The sequence below is a fragment of the Tursiops truncatus genome, chromosome 8 (assembly GCF_011762595.2).
Source record: "Tursiops truncatus isolate mTurTru1 chromosome 8, mTurTru1.mat.Y, whole genome shotgun sequence".
Classification (NCBI taxonomy): domain Eukaryota; kingdom Metazoa; phylum Chordata; class Mammalia; order Artiodactyla; family Delphinidae; genus Tursiops; species Tursiops truncatus.
Window position 1 is genome coordinate 23596740 of NC_047041.1, and position 24705 is coordinate 23621444.

General features: G+C 36.4%; 1 protein-coding gene across 2 annotated transcripts in view; it reads right to left on the bottom strand.

Moving 5' to 3' along the window:
• The window catches only part of DDX10 (DEAD-box helicase 10), a 288051-nt gene that overhangs the window by 20222 nt on the left and 243124 nt on the right, over window positions 1-24705 (bottom strand). For both annotated transcript variants that reach the window (XM_033862078.2, XM_073808237.1), the window contains one exon: window positions 17162-17298. In XM_033862078.2, the coding sequence (XP_033717969.1) occupies window positions 17162-17298 (137 nt within the window). The remainder of the gene's footprint in view (window positions 1-17161; window positions 17299-24705) is intronic.

Consider the following 24705-nt stretch of genomic DNA (forward strand, 5'->3'; position numbering starts at 1 on the left):
AATGGAAATAAAAACAAAAATAAACAAATGGGACCCAATGAAACTTAAAAGCTTTTGCAAAGCAAGGGAAAATACAAACAAGACAAAAAGTCAACCTCAGAATGGGAGAAAATATTTGAAAACGAATCAACTGATAAAGGATTAGTCTCAAAAATATATAAACAGCTCATGCAGCTCAATATTAAAAAAACAAACAACCCAATCAAAAAATGGGCAGAGACCTAAATAGACATTTCTCCAAAGAAGACATACAGATGGCCATGAGGCACATGAAAAGCTGCTCAACATCACTAAATATTAGAGAAATGCAAATCAAAATGACGAGGTATCACCTCACACCCGTCAGAATGGGTCATCAGAAAATCTACAAACAACAAATGCTGGAGAGGGTGTGGAGAAAAGGGAACCCTCTTGAACTGTTGGTCAGAATGTAAATTGATACAGCCACTATGGAGAACAGTATGGAGGTACCTTAAAAAACTAAAAAGTAGAATTACCATATGACCCAGCAATCCCACTACTGGGTATACCCTGAGAAAACCATAATTCAAAGACACATGCACCCCAATGTTCATTGCAGCACTATTTACAATAGCCAGGTCGTGGAAGCAACCTAAATGCCCACTGACAGACGAATGGATAAAGAAGATGTGCTACATATAGCCATAAAAAGGAACGAAATTGGGTCATTTGTAGAGATGTGGGTGGATCTAGAGACTGTCATACACAGTGAAGTAAGTCAGAAAGAGAAAAACAAATATCGTATATTAATGCATATATGTGGAACCCAGAGAAATGGTACAGATGAACCGGTTTGCAGGGCAGAAACAGAGACACAGACGTAGAGAACAAATGTATGGACACCAAAGGGGGAAAGTGGCTGCGGGTGTGATGGTGGTGTGATGAACTGGGAGATTGGGATTGACATATATACACTAATATGTATAAAATGGATAACTAATAAGAACCTGATATATAAAAAAATAAATAAAATTCTAAAATTCAAACAAAAAAGGATCATCATGATCAAGTGGAATTCACCCCAGGGATGCAAGGATTTTTTTAATGTCCACAAATCAATCAGTGTGATACACCACATCAACAAACTGAAGAATAAAAACCATATGATCATTTGAATAGATGCAGGAAAAACTTGTGACAAAATTCAACACCATTTTATGATAAAAACTCTCCAGAAAGTGGACACAGAGGGAACCTAACTCAACATAATAAAGGCCATATATGACAAACCCAAAGCAAACATCATTCTCAATGGTGAAAAACTGAAAGCATTTCCTTTAAGATCAGGAACAAGACAAGTATTTCCACAATTGCCACTATTCAAAATAGTTTTGGAAGTCCTAGCCATGGCAATCAGAGAAGAAAAAAGAAATAAAAGGAATCCAAATTGGAAAAAAGAAGTAAAATTGCCAGTGTTTGCAGATGACATGATACTATACAAAGAAAACCCTAAAGATGCTACTAGAAAACTACTAGAGCTAATCAATGTATTCGGTAAAGTTGCAGGATACGAAATTAATGCACAGAAATCTCTTGCGTTCCTATACATTAATGATGAAAAATCTGAAAGAGAAATTAAGGAAACAATCCCATTTACTATTGCAACAAAAAGAATAAATTACCTAGGTATAAACCTACCTAAGGAGGCAAAAGACCTGTACTTAGAAAACTATAAGATACCGGTGAAAGAAATCAAAAATGACACAAACAGATGGAGAGATATACCATGTTTTTGGATTGGAAGAATCAATATTGTGAAAATGACTATACTGCCCAAAGCAGTCTACAGATTCAGTGCAATCCCTATCAAATTACCAATGGCATCTTTCACAGAACTAGAACAAAAAAAATTTAGAATTTGTATGGAAACACAAAAGACCATGAATCGCCAAAGCAATCTTGAGAGAGAAAAACAAAGCTGGAGGAATCAGGCTCCCTGATTTCAGACTGTGCTATAAAGCTACAGTAATCAAAACAATATGGTACTAACACAAAAACAGATCAATGGAAACAGGATAGAAAGTCCAGAGATAAACCCACGCACCTATGGTCACCTAATCTATGACAAAGAAGGCAAGAATATACAATGAAGGGGACTTCCCTGGTGATCCAGTGCTTAAGACGTCACCTTCCAATGAAGTGGTTGTGGATTCGATCCCTGGTCGTGGAGCTGAGATCCCACATGCCTCGCAGCCAAGAAGCCAAAACATAAAACGGAAGCAGTATTGTAACAAATTCAATAAAGACTTGAAAGAATATATAATGGAGGAAAGACAGTCTCTTCAATAAGTGGTGCTGGGAAAACTGGAAGTTACATGGAAAAGAATGAAATTAGAACACTCCCTAACACCATACACAAAAATAAACTAAAAATGGATTAAAGACCTAAATAAGGCCGGATACTATGAAACTCTTAGAGGAAAACAAAGGCAGAACACTCTTTGACATTAATTGCAGCAAGATCTTTTTCGATCCACCTCCTAGAGTAATGGAAATAAAAACAAACAAATGGGACCTAATGAAACTTAAAAGCTTTTGCACAGCAAAGGAAACCATAAACAAAATGAAAAGACAACCCTCAAAATGGGAGAAAATATTTGCAAACGAAGCAAGCATCTAGGGATTAATCTCCAAAATATACAACAGCTCATGCAGCTCAATATCAAAACAAACAATCCAATCAAAAAATGGGCAGAAGATCTAAATAGACATTTCTCCAAAGAAGACATACAGATGGTTAAAGAGCACATGAAAAGATGCTCAACATCACTAATTATTAGAGAAATGCAAACCAAAACTACAATGCGGTATCACTTCACACCAGTCAAGAATGGCCATCATCAAAAAATCTACAAACAATAAATGCTGGAGAGGCTGTGGAGAAAAGGGAACCCTCTTGCACTGTTGGTGGGAGTGTAAATTGATACAGCCATTATGGAGAACAGTCTGTAGCTTCCTTAAAAAACTAAAAGTAGAACTGCCATATGACCCAGCAATGCCACTACTGGGCATATACCCTGAGAAAACCATAATTCAAAAGGAGTCATGTACCACAATGTTCACTGCAGCTCTATTTACAATAGCCAGACATGGAAGCAACCTAAGTGTCCACTGACAGATGAGACAGATGAATGGATAAAGAAGATGTGGCACATATATACAATGGAACATTACTCAGCCATAAAAAGAAACGAAATTGAGCTATTTGTAGTGAGGTGGATGGACCTAGAGTCTGTCATACAGAGTGAAGTAAGTCAGAAAGAGAAAAACAAATATCGTTTGCTAACACACATATATATGGAATCTAAAAAAAAAAAAAAAAAGTCATGAAGAACCTAGGGACAAGATGGGAATAAAGACGCAGACCTACTAGAGAATGGACTTGAGGATACGGGGAGGAGGAAGGGTAAGATGGGACAAAGTGAGAGAGTAGCATGTACATATATACACTACCAAATGTAAAATAGATAGCTAGTGGGAAGCAGCCACATAGCACAGGGAGATAGCTCTGTGCTTTGTGACCACGTGGAGGGGTGGGATAGGGAGGGTGGGAGGGAGGGAGATGCAAGAGGGAAGAGATATGGGGATATATGTATATGTATAACTGATTCACTTTGTTATAAAGCAGAAACTAACACACCATTGTAAAGCAGTTATACTCTAATAAAGATGTTAAAAAAAAAAGGCATTCAATAAATGCCTACTCATCTGAAAGGCAGAAATCATGACCTTGTTGAAGGTTCTTAGGAGTCCTGAGAGGTACCATTACTGCAATGAAGAAGGCAATGTTTCATCAGAACTTGCTTCTAATTCAAGTTCCAACGGAGTCACAGAGGAGAGCTTTACGCATGGGAAAACTCCCACAGCACTCAGTCCAGTCTGTGGGTACACAGGCGCCAGGCTGCTGACCAATCCCCTGTTTTTAATAGCACAAGTTCCCAGTGTTCTAAATTTTGGCTTTGCATATGTTTTTCAAAATTATATAAATGGTCATGTTAAGGCTAAATTTAGTAATTCATTTTTCCAAACACACGACTTCTGTTGAGTTAACACCCAGTCAGCGGACAGTTAAAATTTTACCATTACTACAGCTTCCATGAGGTGTAATGGGCAATCATCTAACTTTTAAATACTTACAGATTAACTACTACCTCCCTAATGGTATCTTAGTTTCCTCTTCCTTTGTCACCATTACTTATATCTGTATTTCTAGGTTCCATCCTTGGCCCTTTACTATTCTCATTTTACATATTCATTCTGAGTATTCTCATGCAGTTCAGTATTCCAACTATCTTCCATAGTGCTAATGACTTATAAAATATTCATCTTTATAGCCTAGAGTTCTTTCCTGACTACCAGATCAGCATATTCAGCTGGATTCTGGAAATCTCTATCTACATTTGCAAAGGCACCGCAAACTCAACATGCCCCTAACTACTACATGTTTTCCCCAAATCTATTCTTCCTCCTATATTTTCCTTCTGAGTGAACAGTAATACCCCTACTAAAAGCCTGGAAGTCATCCTTTAACCACTTCTTCTTCACATCCTTAATTTAATTGATCATTTCTTCACTAATCTCTCTCAAACCCATCTAAGTCTTTCTAGTGCCTCTGTAACTATTTGTTATTCATTCCCCTCCTGACTCAGCTCCGGGAAGCCTCTCCAGACCATCCTAGTCTAGGTTAAGTGCCCTCTTAGGTGCCCCCTAGCACTATGCACTCCTCCATCACACCCTACGAAATGCTGTACTAAGACTGTCTATTTTACTTATCTGCTTCACCGATTAGATTCCAAGTTCCTTGAGGACAAAAACTGTCTTATTCTTTTTTTTGCAGTACGCAGGCCTCTCACTGTTGTGGCCTCTCCCGTTGCGGAGCACAGGCTCCGGACACACAGGCTCAGCGGCCATGGCTCACGGGCCCAGCCGCTCCGCGGCATGTGGGATCTTCCCGGACCAGGGCACGAACCCGTGTCCCCTGCATCGGCAGGCGGACTCTCAACCACTGTGCCACCAGGGAAGCCCTGTCTTATTCTTTGCAGTCACATTGCCCACTGTAGTTTCCATAGGCTCAGTAAATATTTCTTAAATAAATGAATAAACCCACTAGGCTAAGCTTCTATACTGCTAAATATCTGACTTGCCCACTCTATTATCATATAAAGTTAGGCAGAGTCATCTCTAACTAAAACCACATTCCTACTTTCTTTGTGAGTGAGTATATAAGTGGACATTAAAATCTGTACTGCATTTTTTTTTCAAATCGCATATCATTAATCCCAAAGAAATCCAGAAGATCAAAGCTACAGTGAAAATTAAAACATTAATGGCATAAGGAAAATAATACTAGAAAGAAGCACCCAATAACCTCAGACTCAGAATAAGAAATGAAACAATACTTCAATACTACAGAAGGAGTATAACTTGCCATTTTGATTCAACAAAAAAAGAGTAATTTTGATTTTCTTTGAAACAATACATGTAACTTCTCTGGATTATACATCTCATAATGTAAAGAACATCTTTTCCCCTCAGCATGTTTAATGTTGAAATGTCTGCTTTTTAAAATCAGTTACTTAACAGGTAGTTTTACAAAAATTCTGGTATGGAAGAAAGTGGCTTCTGAGTCAGACCTGACTGACTCAAATGTTAGCAAATGCCTAAAACTTGGGAAAACTGCTTAACTTCATGGAGTGTGAATTTCCTAATTTGTAAAATGTGATTAATATCTACCTCATGCAAGATAAGTGATATATGAATAGTAAATGCATTATAAATATTAATTATAGTATCTCCAAATTCCCTTGACGGGAACTAACTTCTCTCTTTTTTATTATAGTCGATTTACAATATTATGTTAGTTTCAGGTGTACAACATAGTAATTCAATATTTTTATAAATAGTACTCCATGTAAAGTTACTATAAAATAACAGCTATATTTCCCTGTATTGGACAATATATCTTTGTTTCTTATTTATATTATACCTGGTAGTTTGTATCTCTTAATCTCAAACCCCTATCTTGACCCTCCCCCCGCCCTCTCCCCACTGGTAACCAATAGTGGTAACCATTAGTTTGTTTTCTTTATCTGGGTCCGTTTCTGTTTTCTTCTATACATTCATTTGTTTTCTTTTTTAGATTCCACATATACGTGATAACATACAGTTTTCTTCTTTCTCTGTCTGACTTATTTCACTAAGCATAATACTCTCTAGGTCTATCCATGTTGTTGTAAATGCCATTATTTCGTTCCTTTTTTATGGCTGAGTAATATTCCACTGTATATATATTCAAAAAGAGTTGATACACCATCAACACATTATAACCTAAATAATTAAGCATAAAAATACATTCAAGTTTTCTCCTCTTATCCCCAATGAATGACATGGTGCTTTAACTCATAACCTGAATTACCTTTCCAGTCTTCAATTGGAGTAATCAGTCCATCTTAACTTCACTCTCCTGTTCTCATAAACTTCATGTTGGCATACACCTTTCTAATGAGTTTCCACTTTATGGACTAGAATAGCAGCTGCTTCTTATCCTCATCACCTTCCATGAAACCAATCAGAATCATAGTCAGTATAGACACATGGTTGAAGGATGATGGAATGAAAAAAAGCTGAGGAATCTCCTCTGGCAGGAATATACATAATTATATAGAGTCGCTATTAGGGTAACTATTTAAATTAAATATTAAATAATTATTTATTTAATATTAATATTAAATATTTATTTAAATATTTAAAGTTTAATAATTGTCCAAGCAATTCATGGTTAGAATGTTAGGATGAATGATTCCTTCTTTCCTAAAGAGAAGGCTTTCAATAATTCTTCAGGTCTCACTTCAGAGAAGTTTTTCCTAACCACTTTATATAAAGCAAACTCTCCCAATTCCTCTCTAGGTAGCCTACATTTACCACTTTCATGGCCCTTATCACCATCTCTTCTCTTTACATTCCCTCACTGGAATATAAGCTTTATGAGGGCTGGGATCTAGTATCTCTATTGCTCTATGCCAAGCACACAGTTAACTTTCAGTGTGTTTAATTCCTGAATAATGGAAACGCTGAGGAAGGAGAATAGACAAGTGAAGACATTTCCCACATTCCAATTTGGTAATATGGACCCTTTATCCACACATTGAATAGGATATGTTAATGACATTATTTTCATTATATCATACATCACTTCAATCTAGTCTGTAGGATAGTTTTGCAGACTGTTTTGAATATAGGGCCTGCCATGTTGTGTATCTGAGGCTTAATGAATGATTTTGATGAAGAAGAAGGAAAGTTCACATCCCAGAAGACATTCAGTTCTATTCTTGTAAATGTATATACGCATTTAAAAACTCCTGCTACAGTTTTGTTTTTAGTAATTAAAATGATTATCATATATTAATGACTGTATTACATATCATACTCTGCTTTCTTTTTACCCTAGTTAGATCTTCATGGTAACCTTGCAAGGTAAGAATTATCATCTGATAAAGACTGATGAAGAAAACTGAGGGTCAGAGAGGTTAAGTAACTTAACTTGTCCATGGTCGACAACTTGTAAAAGAAAGTAACATTCAAATTTAGGTCTGTCTATCTGACTCCAAAAGTCACAAATATCCCGCAGGGCGAAGTAGCCTGCCTTTGTTCTAACAGACTTAATTTCACAAAACTCCTACTTCTCCACATGTTGCTAAGTTTAGGATACGGAATGTAGATCCATATTCCCAAACTATATGTGGTGGTACATGTGGGCAAGTCATTCAGTCTCTGGGTTCATAGAACCATAGTACAGATGCATCTGAGACCATTCTTCCAGGAACAGACATACTTTAAATTCCTATGTATTGATACAGAAAGACAAAAGGAGACAGCCTGATTCCTTGATATAATATTTTTCCATGTAGAGGAAACTACCAAGTCTTATTTGGCTTTGGCTTGATTTTTACAAATTCTCTCTCTGGCCCTTAGGAAGCTTTAGTCAACAGTCTTAACAGATGTAGAAAGGGATGGGACATTCCAACAAGAAGAATGTAACCATTAGTATCTGCCATGAATAGGAAGACTACTGATTGTTAAACAGCATACTTTAAATAAATGATTTGTGAATAAACTCCAATACAAGACATCAGAATGTCCTCTGTAACCTGGAAACCACATTCCCTGGGCTACAAGGGTGCTGAATTTGGAACTGCTACTCCAAGTCTCAAGAATGTTCCAAGTGCTGTCTGATATGATTGTGGCCAAGGCACTATAGAAGAAAAGATTTGCCGGGAAAACTTTTCGACTTCTTCCCTGGTGTATGCAGGGCTTTAGAGAAACACAGTGTAATGGAGTGAGCACTAAACTTCCAAGGACACTGGGGCAAGCAGTTCCAATAATTAAGTTACAAAATGGCAACCAGAATCACCAGGGATTCTGTAAGCCTGGAAGACTGTGCAGCCAGAAAGCATCATGATGCCATATGTTAGAGCTCCTTACTTCTGTACTGGCTGCCTTTGTTCATGTACAATTAAGGCTGTGCAAGTTGGTGTGTGCTACATCATAAGATGGAGGACCAACATCACCGTACAAGCCTGTTCAGAAACCTAACAAATGCCAGGACAAGGGGCTGCTGGAAGAAAGCACACTTCCTTTACTACAGTGTCTGTGCAGCTTTCAACCTCATGCTGTTTTCTCATTCTTTTTTGGAATGCAAAGGAAAGAAATCAGGTGAAATTGCAGGCTGAGCTAGCTGCAAGGAAGCTGAGGACTGAGGTGGAGAGCGGAGTATTCACTCACACAGAAACCCTTGGGTGTCCTTTTACAACATGCTGCCAAACTGTGTGTGGAAAGCTACCAAGAGTTCAGCATCTGCATGTCCAGTTTGTGCCCCTATTGTATAAAACTCTCCTTCTTGCATTCATATCAGTAAATATAGCTTGGACTGTTTCTTAAAGAATTTTAAGCTAATAATAAATGACCTTGGGATCATTAAAAAAATTCTCAGAGATCTCTATACCTACCCTTAAGTACTGGCACTCTGGTATTCAAATACGTTGTGCCAAAGACTTTCCCCTCATCATAAATTTTCATTTACAGGGCCATGGCAACAGTCCTAATGAAGATTAATTACTGCAGTACATTCCATAAAATCTGCCCAGTTTCCTTCTGATGGTGAAGGCTATCGCATATAGAAATGGAACTGAAAATGTATCATGTCCTTAATGTCTCTTTTCTAGCTGCTCGGTACTAGAAACGGATCTGTAAAAACAATTTAGTCAAAGAAAAGATTGACTGGCTCAGCATTCATTACAAACATAACTGCAAGAGCAGATGATATCCTCTTAGATCAGAATTCTAATAATCCGAAAAGGTTGGGGACTGTGAGAAGGCAACAGTACACAAGGGACTGCAATCACACTACTGATCCATGTACATGTTTCCTTCTAAAAAACACAAACATCATTTGGGATGGGGAAAAAGTTCTGGCTCCCCCAATCTCTATTTTTTTGGTTTATAAGCCCACTTAAGAATCTGATGAAAATTCGTGACACTTTTTCCAGATAAAGGCACGGGAGTGTCTGCTACATGCACACCCAAACCATCATTTTGCACACAATTTCAAGATGTTTGAGATTCCCCTAAAGTTCATCCATAGAGTTCAGGTTAAGAACTTCTCCTCTGCAGCAATTTAGAAGACACATGATTTCTCTTCTCCCAGATTAAAAAAAATATTTAAACACTCATACAAGTTGGGTTTATGTTATGGATTTTTCTTGCTACTAATCTGTATGTAAAATATATCTGCTCCCCAAAAGCACAACAGCTTTTCTCCTCAAACTACTTTCACTGATTAGCTTTTAATATTCAAGATCATCACCTACCCAATCATGTCCCCAATGTTCTAGCTATCTGGCAAAATTAAGTTTTACAGTTTAGACTAACTCTTCATTAGTCCTTCAAATGATTTCAAGAGAGAGAAAACCCAATGTTCAACAAAGTTATCCATTAAAGAATTACTTATAATAGCAAAAACAAAAGAAAACAAAACCAAACAACTAAGCATGAGTATGACCTAAAATTCTAAAAGAGGAATGGATAAAGAAATTATGACATAACTAAATAACATAATATAGTCAGTAGGTATTAATGCATTCTACATGAAGCAATGTGAAGTAAAAAAAAAAAAAAGGGCGGTGTCATTCTCAAGGATGGTCCTGAAAAGTATCATTTTCAACAGTCTTTTCGGTGAAAGCAGTCAACATGCACCATAATCAGGGCAGCAGCCAAGAGAACCCTACTAGATGTTTCATCTACTAGGTGAACCTACTAGGTGGTTCACCTTGGCCTCATAGCATCCTGAGCCATTCATCCATCTTCTTAGAGATCCTAGTATTTCTGAAACATGACAAACCCACCACTGTCACTGAGTGACAGTTATTCAATGGGTGGCTAAATGACAGAGGGGTAGAAAGCACAGGGCAAAACCTGAGACTGCAAGTAAGGTCAAGCTGAGAGCTTCCTAAACCTCAAATTTCTCAAAATGTGTTTTCCCCATCCCAACCCTCACCCCAGAAAATAATGCCTTCCTTCCTCAATAGGTAGCAACCTTTCCCCTAAGAGTCCCAAGACAAATAATACTGCCTTCCCACTCCTCTCCCACCTTCCCCACTCCACCCTCCCTGCTACCCCAACAATCTGCCTTGGAAGTTTGTCCATTCATGCTTCACATCACACAGGATATGCTTTTGTTTTGTTTTAGGGCAATGGCAAAAGGGAAAAAGACAAAAGGAACACAATTTAAAGAAAGTCAAGTAAATTAACTCTTCTTGTTATTCACAATTCATGTTAAGTGCTGATAAAAGCTCTATGAACTTTGATAGGTCATGAACTTTGTATTTCACAAAGAAGAAGAGGTGATTGAGATTTACTCTTGAAAGCTGCTAGGCATACTGGAATCAGAGATAATCTCCTGAAGTTAAAAAAAATAAAAGGAAAGAATGGCAGGCACACAATAAAGTCAATATATCACTGAGCTGAGCCAACTTCTTTCCATATCTACCACCCACAGCTAGATTCACCAATGAACACTGGTTCAGTAAGTGAAAACTATACCCAATCCTATTTAACAATCACCTAGACTCTGAGTAAAAAAAATCCCCTTAAAAAATCATCCCCTATATTTAGTGCCAACTATGCCACCAATTAATATAAAATACATAATGTGTCATACTCAGCCCCAACCAAAACCAGTTAAGAAAGGAAAATGCTTTCTGGGAATTTTCCTTCCCCCCAAAGTTATCTTTAATGCATACATATTTCTTTTCCAGGTGAAAAGCCTTCCATGTATTACAAAGCTGACTGTAAAGTCATAGAAGAGTAGTTGCTGGGCAAAATTTACTGAAGAGTTGTCACAGAACACTAGGAGAAACCATACAGATTAAAGTGGTTCATCTCCTTCATGTAAGAGATACATGATACATGGGCAAGTTCACTCAAAAACAGAAAACTAGTATAAAACAGATTTTTAAAACAAAACAAAACCCCCAAACAAATGGAAAACCAGACAAAAATCCTTGATCAGCCTTTTGATTCAGAGCTGTGTCAGGCTAGGCAAAAAGAACAGCTAATTATATTAGATGTGAAAATTTACCCTGTACAGGAAAAGGTACCAATCCATATAGAGCTTTTCATGTCTAAATTATGCCAACAGTCTCAGTACAAATTACACGTGAGCGGTCTTATACCACCTAGAATAATCTACCAAATACCCCACCATATAACAATTCTTTATAAAGCAATCTTAGTCAGAGACCGTGTTCTGTGAAGAAAAGATTGATATAACGCAGTAACAGTCTAACCACAACCTTTTTCTTTCCCTTTTTTGCTTGAAAAAGGTTAAGATGATAAATATTAAAAACTTAATTTGGCTGGATAATGAATATCTGGAACATCCAGCTGCTTCTTTTTCATCATATTCAATACTTCGAAATTTTCACATCATTAGCAATTCACAAGAAGATGGCCATAATCCAAATATAATGAATACTACTAGATATACAAAAATTAATCTTAGATTACATGTTCAAGACCAAATCTCTCTCAGCTTGTGAGGCACAGCTAAAAGGAACACTTTTATTGAAAGAAGAGTTTAACTGGAATATGGTTATACACTTGTCTCACTTCAAATTCTTAAATTAAATTGCCATATTCTTAAATTGCCATATTCTTTAGAAGGGCAATTTAACCTTCTCCCTGCTCTCTTACAACTTAAACTTACTTCAGGTTTAGCTTAGCCATCACTCCCTTCAGGAAGCTGTTTCTGGTTTGCCAAGCCCAAGTGTTAGGCCCATCACTTTCGTGCTCATCCATCCCTCTCCCCATCACCTCCCCGAGTGCACAAATCACAGTACTTAACCACCATGTTGTTTTGTAATTGCTTGTTTATCCATCTGTAACCTCCACTGAACTAAAAGTTCTGTGAAAGCAGGAAAGGTATTTTTCTTGCTTAATGTTTTATCCTCTGTACCTGCACTATGCCTGGCACAGGATAGGTACTAAAAAAATTCTTAGTTGAAAGAATGGATGGAGGAAATGTGACAAGAAGCCAGAGACTACAGATCAAGTAGAAATTTTTTAACTCTTAAATAATCAGAATGTGATTTAAATAATGCAGAAAGTTGCTTCTCCAGCTCTTGGCACCACATATAGAAGCTAGTCAAATATGTTTATTGTGAAAGCAGTATAACTCTACTATATGGACTATTTGGGAGATTAAGAAATGAAAAATCACTTATGAGCACAAAGATAATTACATGCAATATTCGAGGTCTTATGTCCTCAAAAGGTATGAAAGTCTATATCAAAACTCACTGGAGACAAGAACACATGATTCTGTGTAGTTCCCTGCAGACCAGTGAATTCTCTGATGTCACAAAGTCCGCTGCAACAAAGAGCTAGGTTTCCTACTAAATTTTCTGTCTATTTTAATAACAATAATAATAACAACAAATCCCAATATCTTGTATTAACTCTACCTATGCTAGTTCCGTAGAAGGAATCAGAAATGAAAACCACAGAGTAAAACATAGATAGCATGGACCCATTTGTAAGATGGAAGATGAGAAAAGAAAGCAGAGAGCATCAAAGCAAGCTCTCCCTTCTATACCTACTTTCAAAAATAGCGCACAAAAGCTTAGAGCTTCCAATGGAATTCAGGCATCTGCTACTGAGTAACCAGCTAACATTCCTTCTGTACGATGGGTAGATTACCCACTCTCCCTATTTCATAGCTCTGTTTCTAAGGATAAATGGAGCTATTAATGGCAGCATTCTTAAAGTTCCTTAAAAGGAACTCAGGGTCATATCATTTTCATTGTCCCTGGGACTATATTATAAGCAAGGTACCTCTTTTTGTCATGCTAACTTAAAGAAGTTGGATCTTATATATGAGAATCTCTTTTGAATCTCAGTGTTAGAGATGACAATTCTGATAATTCTACAGAGGGTTAAGGAGGGTTTAAATTCTACTGTGGCTATATACTGAGCTGAGGAGGAGGACAGAGGTACAAACTCTTTAAAATCCTATCAGACCTCCCTGAGGAGGAATTACTGACCCCAAGTTCAGTCGTTCTCCACTAAATCTGGCTCTCCTTTGCCTATTTCCTACTGACTAAGTGTCTTTCCATGTAGAGAGACAAATGTGTTACCTGTGCTGAATATCTACGGGTGTCACCAAAGTGAAGGAAAAAGAGACATAAAAAGGAAACATTCAAAGAAATTAGCTCATACTAGTTAGTTTGGGACTAATAGCCACTTTCTAATTGGTATAACCAGTCCTATACAAACTCATATCTGAAAATGCTAAATTAATATCCAGAGAATAACCTACTGGCAGAGTGAGGATGACCAAGAGGCTGGAACACTAGCTGTCCTACAATTATTGAGCAGAAGCCAGAAACAGTGCACCAAATAAAACCTGTGAACAAGCCAGGAGGATCCTCTAAAGCTAACATCACAAAATCTTAGCATTCGGTCATGTCCATGAGAGGCAAAGAAAAAAAGATGTAGCAGAACTGGAACAATATAGGAAGATAGAATTGGCGCTATTATTATACACAGCAGAAGCAATTACTACTGTCAAAATTCTAGTGTACGTGAATTTACTTGTGAATGCCTCTTCTTATCCAAAACAGTGTGGTTTTAGTTTACATATATCTTTATTCATTGCCACTGAGGTAATTTCAAGAGAGAAGGGAAAATTAGAGTATAAATAGAAATTTCACATGTAGACTATTACTTGTAACTTACCCTAAATCCTACCTTCTAGTCCAGGAATGGAAAACAGGTTTTATCTTGTGTACCAATCCCGATTGATTGATGGACCCTGTTTGAGAAGGACTGCTAGGACTAAATGGAAAGGAATACAGACAAAGCCTATCCTGGATGAGGGATGGGGCAATTAAGCACTAGTAATACATTCTACCATCCCGGGTCTAGTCCATTGGTTCTCAACTGTGAGAGATTTTGCTCCCCAAAGGATACCTGGCAATGTCTGAAGATACTTCTGGTTATCCCAACTGGGGAGGTGCTAGTGGTAGAGGATGATGCTAAACAGTCTACAACCACCTCAAACTCTCCAAAACAAAAAATCATCTGGGCCAGAATGCCAATAATGCTGAGGTAGGGAAACCATGGTCCAGTCAAATCTATCCTATGGTTAGTCCATGGATCAGGTCTTCAGCCAAATAACATTAAATTTGTCTTGAGGTAGTTTTCCTGAGCTACCTCTTCTAATGCCATAGTAATTCTATATAACTTGTCTGGAGTATTAGAACCAGAGGTTCAATTTGATTCAGGCAGATCACACTGACCTGTGCCTAACTTGTATTGTGATCACAGACAAATGATTTTATCCCTCGAAGCCGTGGCTTTTTCATCTATAAGAGGAGGAGGGTGGACTAGATAATCACTGTGCTCATACAAAGACAAAACTGCTAGGAAGCCCCTAAATGTACTAAAGGAATAAAGTCCTTGTTGATATTCTTTTCAACAACAAGATAATTTTTCTTCAGCCTAAGACAAGTTTATCAATTCCTTTCAATCTCTGCTAATATAGTTATCAGTTATGCCTTAACTTAAAACTATTTTAATTTTCATGTAATGCTTAAATATTTCCCATCTGAACACTTGTCACTGAGTTAAGATGCTTTGGCATCTCTCAAGGTATTACTACCATCTTGTGCATCACCATTACACTATTGGAACTTGGCTTCTTCCAGTTCTGCAACCATCTATTCTGTCATCTCTGGTATCATTTAAGCTATTAGGACCAATTATATAGTTGCTTATCATTATGTTTCTCTCTTTTACTCTATAAATCTCCTTCATAAATCTATTAATCAATACAAGTATTTTAGGGCCTTTTTCTGTGCCTATGACATTAATGCTGGGGAGATGAGTAAAGGCTGGAGCTGAAAGTATTGGTATAAAAAGACAGATTTTCTAGCTACAAAGCATTTACAAGCTCATTAAGAAGATGAAATGTGAAACTATTTGAGAACAAGTCATATTAACTACGTGGTAGTAGGGAAATGTCACTATGAGGGTAAGAGATGCCAAAAGAATGAAATGAAATGTCTGCTGTACGTAGATTAAGGACGACCCAGAAACTATCATGAAAAATGTTAGACAAAAATCCTTATGAATCAGATACAGAAGGATTGCTGACATCTTACCAGTGATTTCAAAGGTTGGCTCTATGTTTTAAAGGTATGTTAGACAGATGTGGAAAATATGGCCAAATAACAAACTGTAAGAACCAATTAAAGTTCCCTTCAGAAAGTAAAATTACACAGAGCATTTAGAAGTTAATGATACAAAGTTATACGTGTTAAGTTAGATCACATCTATCAAAATGGAGATCCCATAAACTACTCTGAAACAGGGACATTTATATAAGAATAAAAAGGGCAACAAACAACCATACTGACAGTTCATCAAGGTCTGGACATGTGTATTTTCTGAAGTAGAATATGCATATTTACTCTTAGAGGTCAATTTCTAAAGATTAGAATTATGCCCTGGACCTAAATTATTTAACCCTTATCATTTAAATATTTTTCTAAATCCTAATAAATTATTTTCACCTGTGGTGCTTCTTGTGGTAGTAAAGCTATTATGTCCATTACCTAGTTGTCCAATAGCAAATGTCTCAAGTTTCTGGCATCACATGGGAAGACTGCATTTTGGATAAGTCATTTTCACTATTATAAAATAATACTATGTTTAAATGAGCACAATATTAAAATAAAGAGTAACTCTGAAATGATCTCTCTATAGCATTTTTCTCTTAAGGGGATAATCTTTTTGAGACCTTTTCATAATGCTCTTAGTTAAAACTGGATTATAGCTCTCTGTGGCCTATTTTTTCAACTCCAAACTTTTCAGACTAGCAACTTTAGGGGTTCCAACAAGCTTCCTCTCCCTTTCAACCATATTAACTTCATCCATCATTAGTACCTCCCCCTTGTGCCTAAATAGGCTCATTGATTTAGTTCAGTCATGAACCATGCAGTTCAATATTCTCAACTTTTAAATCAACAGAATCTCAATTTAATCTAATACATAGTACTCTGAAAACAAGTGCTGAGCAAGCCATTCAATTCATTACATTTCATCTATTTCTGGCATGGCAGCAAGTAAGTCCACATTAAAATGAACAGATTCTAATTTGAGAGAATTTGTCAAAGGCTGTTTATGTACGAGTTTTCCATTATTTTATGTGTTTCTTACTTAATTTTACATCAAAGAATGTGAAAGTAAAACTGCCCTTTTAAAAAATTCAGAAATAATTTTTAACACCAATCTCAACAGTGAATCAAAATAAAATCTTACCTCTGTTTGCACTAAATATACCCTAGTGCATCAAATACTTAAGCATAAAAGATTCAGAAAGAGAGAGACAAGAAGAGAATAGACAAAGAAAAAGATACAACTCTCATATCACCCAATATATCTGTTAACAGGAATTAACAGAAACAGTAGAAGGGCCCCTAAAATGACGAGAAGAGCATGAGATGTTTGTCTCCACACATCTTTTGGAGTTATTAAAAGGAGAAGACCCATATTCTTAATGCCACCAACGGTAGAAACATACCTAATTTTGTTTTCCATATCTTCATTATCTGATTCTTCGGAGCTTCTGTACTTATCTGGATCTGGAAGTGTGCTTGGATCAAATCCATCATTATCATCATCACTCCAATCCAGAAAGGCTTCTTCTTCATCTTTAGCCTAAGAAAAGGCAAGGGAAATTGTCGTTTAAGAAAACAGCTCATAAATAATCAGGTCTTATTTCTAGCCCCAAATAAATATCCCTAACTGAGATCCTCAAATTAGAAGCCTTTTATTCTGGCAAAAGCCTCTATGTGACTTTCAGAACCATAATCATTTGCACTGAGAAAGAAAACCCATGTCATTTCAAAAGTAAAACAAAATATGGTTCAAAAAGTAAATCACTATTAAGTCCCTTAAACACAATATGGGACAAATTTGACAGTTTAATTACTTCCATGTAACTCAACTATCAAAGAAATAAAGTGTAAAATAAATTTGTTTTAGTGCTCTTGTCCACTACGCAAGTTTCAAAACTACCAAAAATATTAGGTAAAAATGTAAAAGGCCAGACGAGAGAGTACAGAAATATCTGATAATTTTTTGATCGCAATAAATCTTAAAACAACAATCAGATCTGTATTAGCTCATTGATAGTGAAGGGCCTTCTAAATTCGAATTAAGTACGAAGTAACTAAGAACAATTAAAAAATAAGATAGAATACCAAGATACAGAAAGTTGGGAACTATACAGTTTCATCCAAGTAGGTAGGTATTTAGGCTTTTTTACTTTTGTTTTGTGAGAACAAAGTAATGCAATGTTAAAATAAATTTACTACACATTTATGTAATGAACATCCCTTATAATAAGTTTATTTCTGGCAGATTGGTTTTGTCACCTGGTAGATAAGAAATACAAACAAACATTGTCACACGCATTTAACAGCTTATAAGCAGTAAGCAGGACTAAAAAACAATTCTGGACGAATTTCTCTTAGTTACCCACTTTATAATTCTTTTTCACACCATATGAGACAAACTTCAATGATTCTTTGATTTCAAATGATTAATGCTGTTTCCCAGAAACTGAATAACAACTCAGTATAGCATAGCAATTGACTGTGCAGCCCTCTACTGAAGTCTGCTTACATTCTTTGTACAGCTCTTCCTTGATAACCTCTAAACATAGCCAAAGAAGGAAGAAGTAAAGAAAATGAGGATTAGTCATTACTGCAAAAGTCCTTTATTGCTTTCTTGGTAAAATTCCCTTCTAAAAATAAAAGGTCTGGAAACAAATATCAGAAGGGAAGAAGAAAAGGCTGCCATCAGAGGCAGTAAGCAGTACAACTCAACAGCATACTACTATACAGTCCATTTGAAAATAATCAAGGATGTCAACAAAAATTGAATGTCATTGTATACTGAAGAACACTAATCTCCCAAGCTACAAGGTATTTCCAATTTTCCAGTCTGGTGCTCTCAAAGGAATCTGTTATCTAAAGGTGGAGCCAGAGAATTACCAAAGTAATTCTCAAGCTTTTTTGGTCCCACGGCACCTATACATTTAAATATATAAAGGACTCCAAAGAGCTCCTGTTAAGGTGGATTATATCTATTGCCATTTAATGTATTAGAAGTTGAAACTTAGAATTTTTAAAAATTCATTAATTTAAAAGTAATAATAAACACTACATTATATATTAACATATATGGTAACATAAATAGTGTTTTTATGAAAATAGCTACTCTTTCCAAAACAAAAGGGCTCTGTTTTACATTTTTACAAATTTCTTTAATGTCTGGCTCAGAAGAAGATATCTTGATGCTCATATCTGCTTCTGCATTCAATACATTGTTCTGGTTGAAACATACGAAGAAAATCCAGTCTCTCAGAGATAGGTAGTTGGGAAAGGGAAAAGTAATTTAACAGCCTTTTTAGAGAAGTGCAGTTACTCTCCTTTGATACTACAATAAACACTGATGAGTGGAAGTTTCTTAAAAAGTAGTTACAATGTGGAATCTGAAGCCATTATCAATAAGCTTCCTGTACTCTGTTACATTAAAATCCATTGGTCTACTTTGCACTTTGAATGGATCTTTTACCAGTGAATGATTTCATAACACTGTGCACCAGTCATGTGGAAAATACTGGTTCATTAAATTATGCATATCTTCTTTATATGGATCTTCAAATATTAACACATTTCATTATACAATATTTTTAAAAATCATATTTCTTAATATCATGGTCAATATCATTTTAAATGTCTTTCAAAGTATTGGGAAGCTACTGGTGGATATAAGTTTTCTAAAATTCTAATTTTTTCTTAGAAGCTTGAATTTTTTCATCAGCGAGAAATAATTTCAGTTTTTTCTTTGAAGTGTAGCAATATGTGTTGTTTTCCTCTGGCTGATTTCAAAATTTTCTCTTTATCATACAGCAGTTAGACTATGATGTGTCTAAGAATGGTTTTCTTTGTATTTGTCTTTCTTGGGGCTCTCTGCAAGCTTCTTGGATCTATCAATGCTTTTCGGTAAATTTGGGAAGTCTTTGGCTATGATTTCTTCAAATATTTTTATGCCTCTTTCTTACCATTCCTTCCATGATTGCAAGAACATGTATAATGGACTACTTCACAGTTCTCTTAGTTTTGTTCATTTTTCTGCAATCTTTTTTCTTTCTGTTCTTTGCACAGGGTTATTTCTACTGGGTCCTTGGGTTTGCTGTTGCTTTCTTCTGACAATTCCAAACTGTTTTTCAGCCTGCCTGGCAAAAATTTTATAGTAATTGTGCTTTCAGGCAGGTCTAATACCACATTTGTTTTTGTTTTGTTTAAATATAGTTTCCATTGCTCTGGGGAGGCTACCTATGTGTTTATTTACATACCTATATTTTCCTTTAATTCTTTTAACATACTTAAAATAGCTACATTGAAATCTATGATAAATTCAAATCTGGGCTAACAAGAGTTTCTATTGAGTACTTTTTCTTGGCCACGGATCACAATTTCCTGCTTCACTACGTTTCATATTTTTGTAGAAAACTAGATACTTTAGATAATATATTATAGAAAAACTTAATTCTGTTAGGTTTTTCTGAGGATTATTAGATTTCTATTCTAATAGACAATTACCTTGCCTGGATTCAACCTGCAAATTCTCTCTAACCCATGGTACTCAGCTACTTATATCTCATCTCTGTTTTGTTCTTATGGCTTCCAACTGCTGTTTTTTTAGCCTGGTTTCCTATGAGTCTTCCCTCAGCCTGTGAAATGTGACACTCAGCCAAGGATTTAGGCAGAGTTGGGCTCCCCTCTCTGTGATTTCCTTGCTTCTTGCGTTTTCCCCTAATCTCCAGTTGCTCTGTTGGCTCTGAGATCTGTACTGTGATATGTCAAGCAGAATACTTGAATTAATTGTATTTTAACACCTAGAATCATTTAATATGCTCCTTTAACATTTACTATAAAGCAAGTGGCCTTCACAAAATAAGTACAATACAAAATAAATTAGAAAGTGAGTTAGTATAAACACCTTAACTCAATATTCCACTATACATGTTTATCTATTTGAAGGAAAATACAAATTCAAAATGATGAAAACTTACTTTTAAATGGATAAAACATTATCTGGATTTGTATTACTATGACTTTCTTGTAATTGACAACATTAAGGTCTTGCTATTTCCTGATCTGTAAGATGATCCCACTGTTGATGCCATACCATATTGTCTGTGCTGCATTATACTCCTCAATTCATGACAATGACAAACAAATTTAAGTTGGCAATCACTCCTTTCAGAAACACAATTTCAACCTACTAAAACTGTAGAGATGATGGAGAAAGACATTTTCATATTGAGCTTTTTGTCTTTTAGTTCATTCTTTGAAGGGTTAGAAACATATAACTATAAAAATGTACAATATCTGTATTAAAAAGTACAATGTGCCTCTATTAATGCCTTTAATCTATTAAATTTTAAAAGCACTATCATCTACAACAAACACAAAGCATAAATAAAAATCACTAAGTAAAGAGGGTATTGCCATAATGAAAACATTCTGGAGAAAAGTACTGAGTTTATCGTTCTGTCAAGGTCTAGTTTAGAAGTATGCTCTTTCTAGTTAGGTAAGGTGGTAAAGAAAATGGACATTGGACATTTTAGCTGCTCTGTCTCTCTCTATCCTTGTGATTTCATGAACCATTTAAAAGCTAATTATAAATATGGCACCATCCTCACTTTTATCTCTCTCTGGACTCATTTTCATGAGGGACAGCACAAATACTATGAGGTACCTATCACCTTCCAAATGCTACCTATCACCTTCCAAATGACTGTGACATATCAGTGTGTTAGAACATCATGGCTGGCAACTCACTGCTCTAAGTAAAAGGGAACCATTTAAGTATTTTAGCAGAAGACTAAACTTGTATCTTACAGATGCTGCACCCTGGCAGCAATGGGAAGGGTCGTTGGAGGGTATAAGATTTGAAGGTAGGATATCAGTTTAAAAACTACAATAATCCAGATGAGGAAAGGGATTCAATGAAGGAAGTGGCAGTGGAGATGGAAGTGGGGAACAGGTATGAGAGATGTCAAGGAGGGAGAACCAACTAGACTCTGTGGACTACATGGGTATATGGTACATTTCAGAGAATCATTATGTTCATAAGCATAGTTGTACATGATAAACATGGTCTAAGAAAGTTTAATAAGTATTATGAAGACGCTTTAGAAAAATGCCTTCCTTCAATAAGTTTTTATTAAGGAGACATGTGACAAACATACTACGAGGTACTGGGGATATAGCAGTGAATAAGACAGAGTCCCTGCCCTGATGATAAAATGAACTGTTCTAGGATAGTTATCCACATAAGCACTAAAATGAAAGCCATGTTCTTCTATTTCTGCAGAGCAGCCACTAACGAATGAATCGACTCCACTAGCCCTGCTAAATGCTTAACATCTGGCAGAATGCAGCCTTCAATTTATGGATCCTGGCTGTCAACATGCCTCTTTCTCTTTAGGTACTTCCAGATTGGAAGATGCAAACACTCCTCCCTCACTGACTAATCATTCTCTCATTTTTCTCTACCCTCCCAGCCCTATGGTCACACCCACACTCCTGTCTTAAGGCTCTGAGAAATTAAAAAAAAAAAGTAGTTCATACACACTAAGAGATCAGGGTCACCTCTATGAACTGGCTGTTCCTGAAATACAGTTTCAGAACCTCTGAGAAAAATATTTCACCTAAAATAGGAATACTTTTCCTAAAATACACACTTGGAAGACTCAGTTATTAAGTAGGGCAGATGAAAATATCCAAAAAAGAAATGTAACCCAACTAGCTTTTATTTTGCTTTCAGTTTTGATGATGAGAAGAAATACAGATGAGAAGTACCATTCTTCTACAACAAATTTATGAAGTGCTCTGACATACATTATCTTACTTCATCTTCAAACTCTATGAAGTAGGAAGAAAAAGAATTATTGTTCCCATTTTCAAAATTGAGAAAATGTGAGTCAGATGACTAAATAGCTTAACAAGGTCACACAAATATGTACATATGCTAGGTCTTCTACATCATCCTGAATCTCAACTTTCACCATTAAAGCTTTGAATTTGCTACTTGTACAATTATTTCTTCAGAATCAATAATATTTTATAAACTTCATAAAACATATGGGGGTGCTTTCTGTGTCACCTTGTATGTGACCATTCCCACTTTCATGACCTTTGCTCCCAAGCCTCTCTTCTCTGTTGTGTGGAATACTGTACCACCTTCCTAATGAGTCTCCCTGCAACCATTCTTCTTCTGATCACTCCAATTCTCTGTGTTGTCATTAGAATTTTTTTTAATAAGTTTCAAATCTGATCATGTCTATCACCTGCTTACAAGCTTTGAAGCCACACTTTCAAGATTCTGGAACAAGTCAAGCCCCTTCCCACCTCAGAGTCTGCATTACTGCTACTTCTCTACTGGAATCTTCTTCTACTTCCTTTTGCCTGGTTTGTAGTGTTTTCTGACACCAAACATGTGGTTTCTCTTCAACACTAAGTCTTCAAAGTCAAATGAGTGTCTATCAATTCAATTTAATTCTGACACTATGCAGAGTTAGCATAGACCCCAGGGGTAAAGGGCTCAGTCCCACAAGACTCCATACTTCAGATGCCAGCTGCAAAATGCAGTCACCAAGCTACTTGCCATTCTACCTGGCCGACTACAAATTCAGGGATTCTCACGACCCCCTCCTCAGGTTTGATAATTCTCTAGAACTCAGGAAAATGCTTTACTTATGATTACCAGTTTATTTATTTAAAGGGTATAACTTAGGAACAGCCAGATGGAAGAGATGCACAGGATGAGGTATGCAGTGGGGATGGGGTGCAGAGCTTCCATGTCTTCTACAGGAGGGTCACCTTCCCAGCACATCAACACATTCACCAATCTGGAAGGTCTCAGAATCTTGTTGTTCAAGAGTTCTTACAACTCAATTTCCAGGCCCAACCTCCTCCCAGGAAGAGGGATGGGGCTAATCACACGCTTAGTCTTTCTGGTGACCAGTCCCCACCCTGAAGCTATCTAGACATCCCACCCTGAGTCACCTCATTAGCATAAATTCAACTGTGTTGAACAGGGGCTTCTTATGAACAACGAAACACTTCCATCACTCAGGAAATTCCATGGGTTAAAACCTCTGACTTCATTGTCAGGAACCAGGGACAAAGACGAAATATATATTCTTATTATACCAAACCTGGTTAACTTCAAGTAATCAGGTCTCAGATTAAACATTTCTAAACAGCACTCCCTTAGTAAAACATCCTGTAGATTTCTCTTCAGTGCTATACCTAGAGTGAATTCATTTTTGTTTAATGTCTGCATCCTTTTCTAGGCAGTAAGTTTCATGAAAGTAGAGGCCAGGTCCTGTTATCATTACTGAAATAGATTTCTAGGGCTAAGATGGAGCTGCTCCTGCCTGGGGTGCCACATCAGCAAACCAAAACTTAGACAACTTCCGTGTCCCTATAAATGTCCAAATGCTGTATGTCCTGTCAGCCAATCCCCAAACGCCAAGCCAACTCTGGGTCTTCTCACTCTAAACAAGGTTGATTAATGTGGCCCCAATCAATCAGATATCTTCAATTTTTCTCTTCTTTGTTCTTTATTCTTTATCCTATAAAAGCCTCCTGCCTTCTGCCCCATTTTGCAGTTCTACAAAAGGAAACTGTCCACTTCATGAAATGTTAAAGTTTGTATCACCTGAACTATCTTCTTTAAACATTTTTTAACACTGCTCACTACTGTAGTCATAAAGCACAGAGCAGGTTCTCAAATACTTGATAAATAGATATTTAATGTGAAAATATTAAAGTGGAATACAATACTATGAAATATTTATTATTTATTAAATACTGAGTATAAAAAATAAGTACTTATTATTGATAAGGGTTTAACACTAGAAATCCGATCATATGAAATTTAGATCTGATCATAAGACTTTTATTAATAACTGTCAACCACTTAATTTCCATCTCAGATTTCTCAAGTATAAAATTTACAGTATTTAGGTTTAAGGAAGCT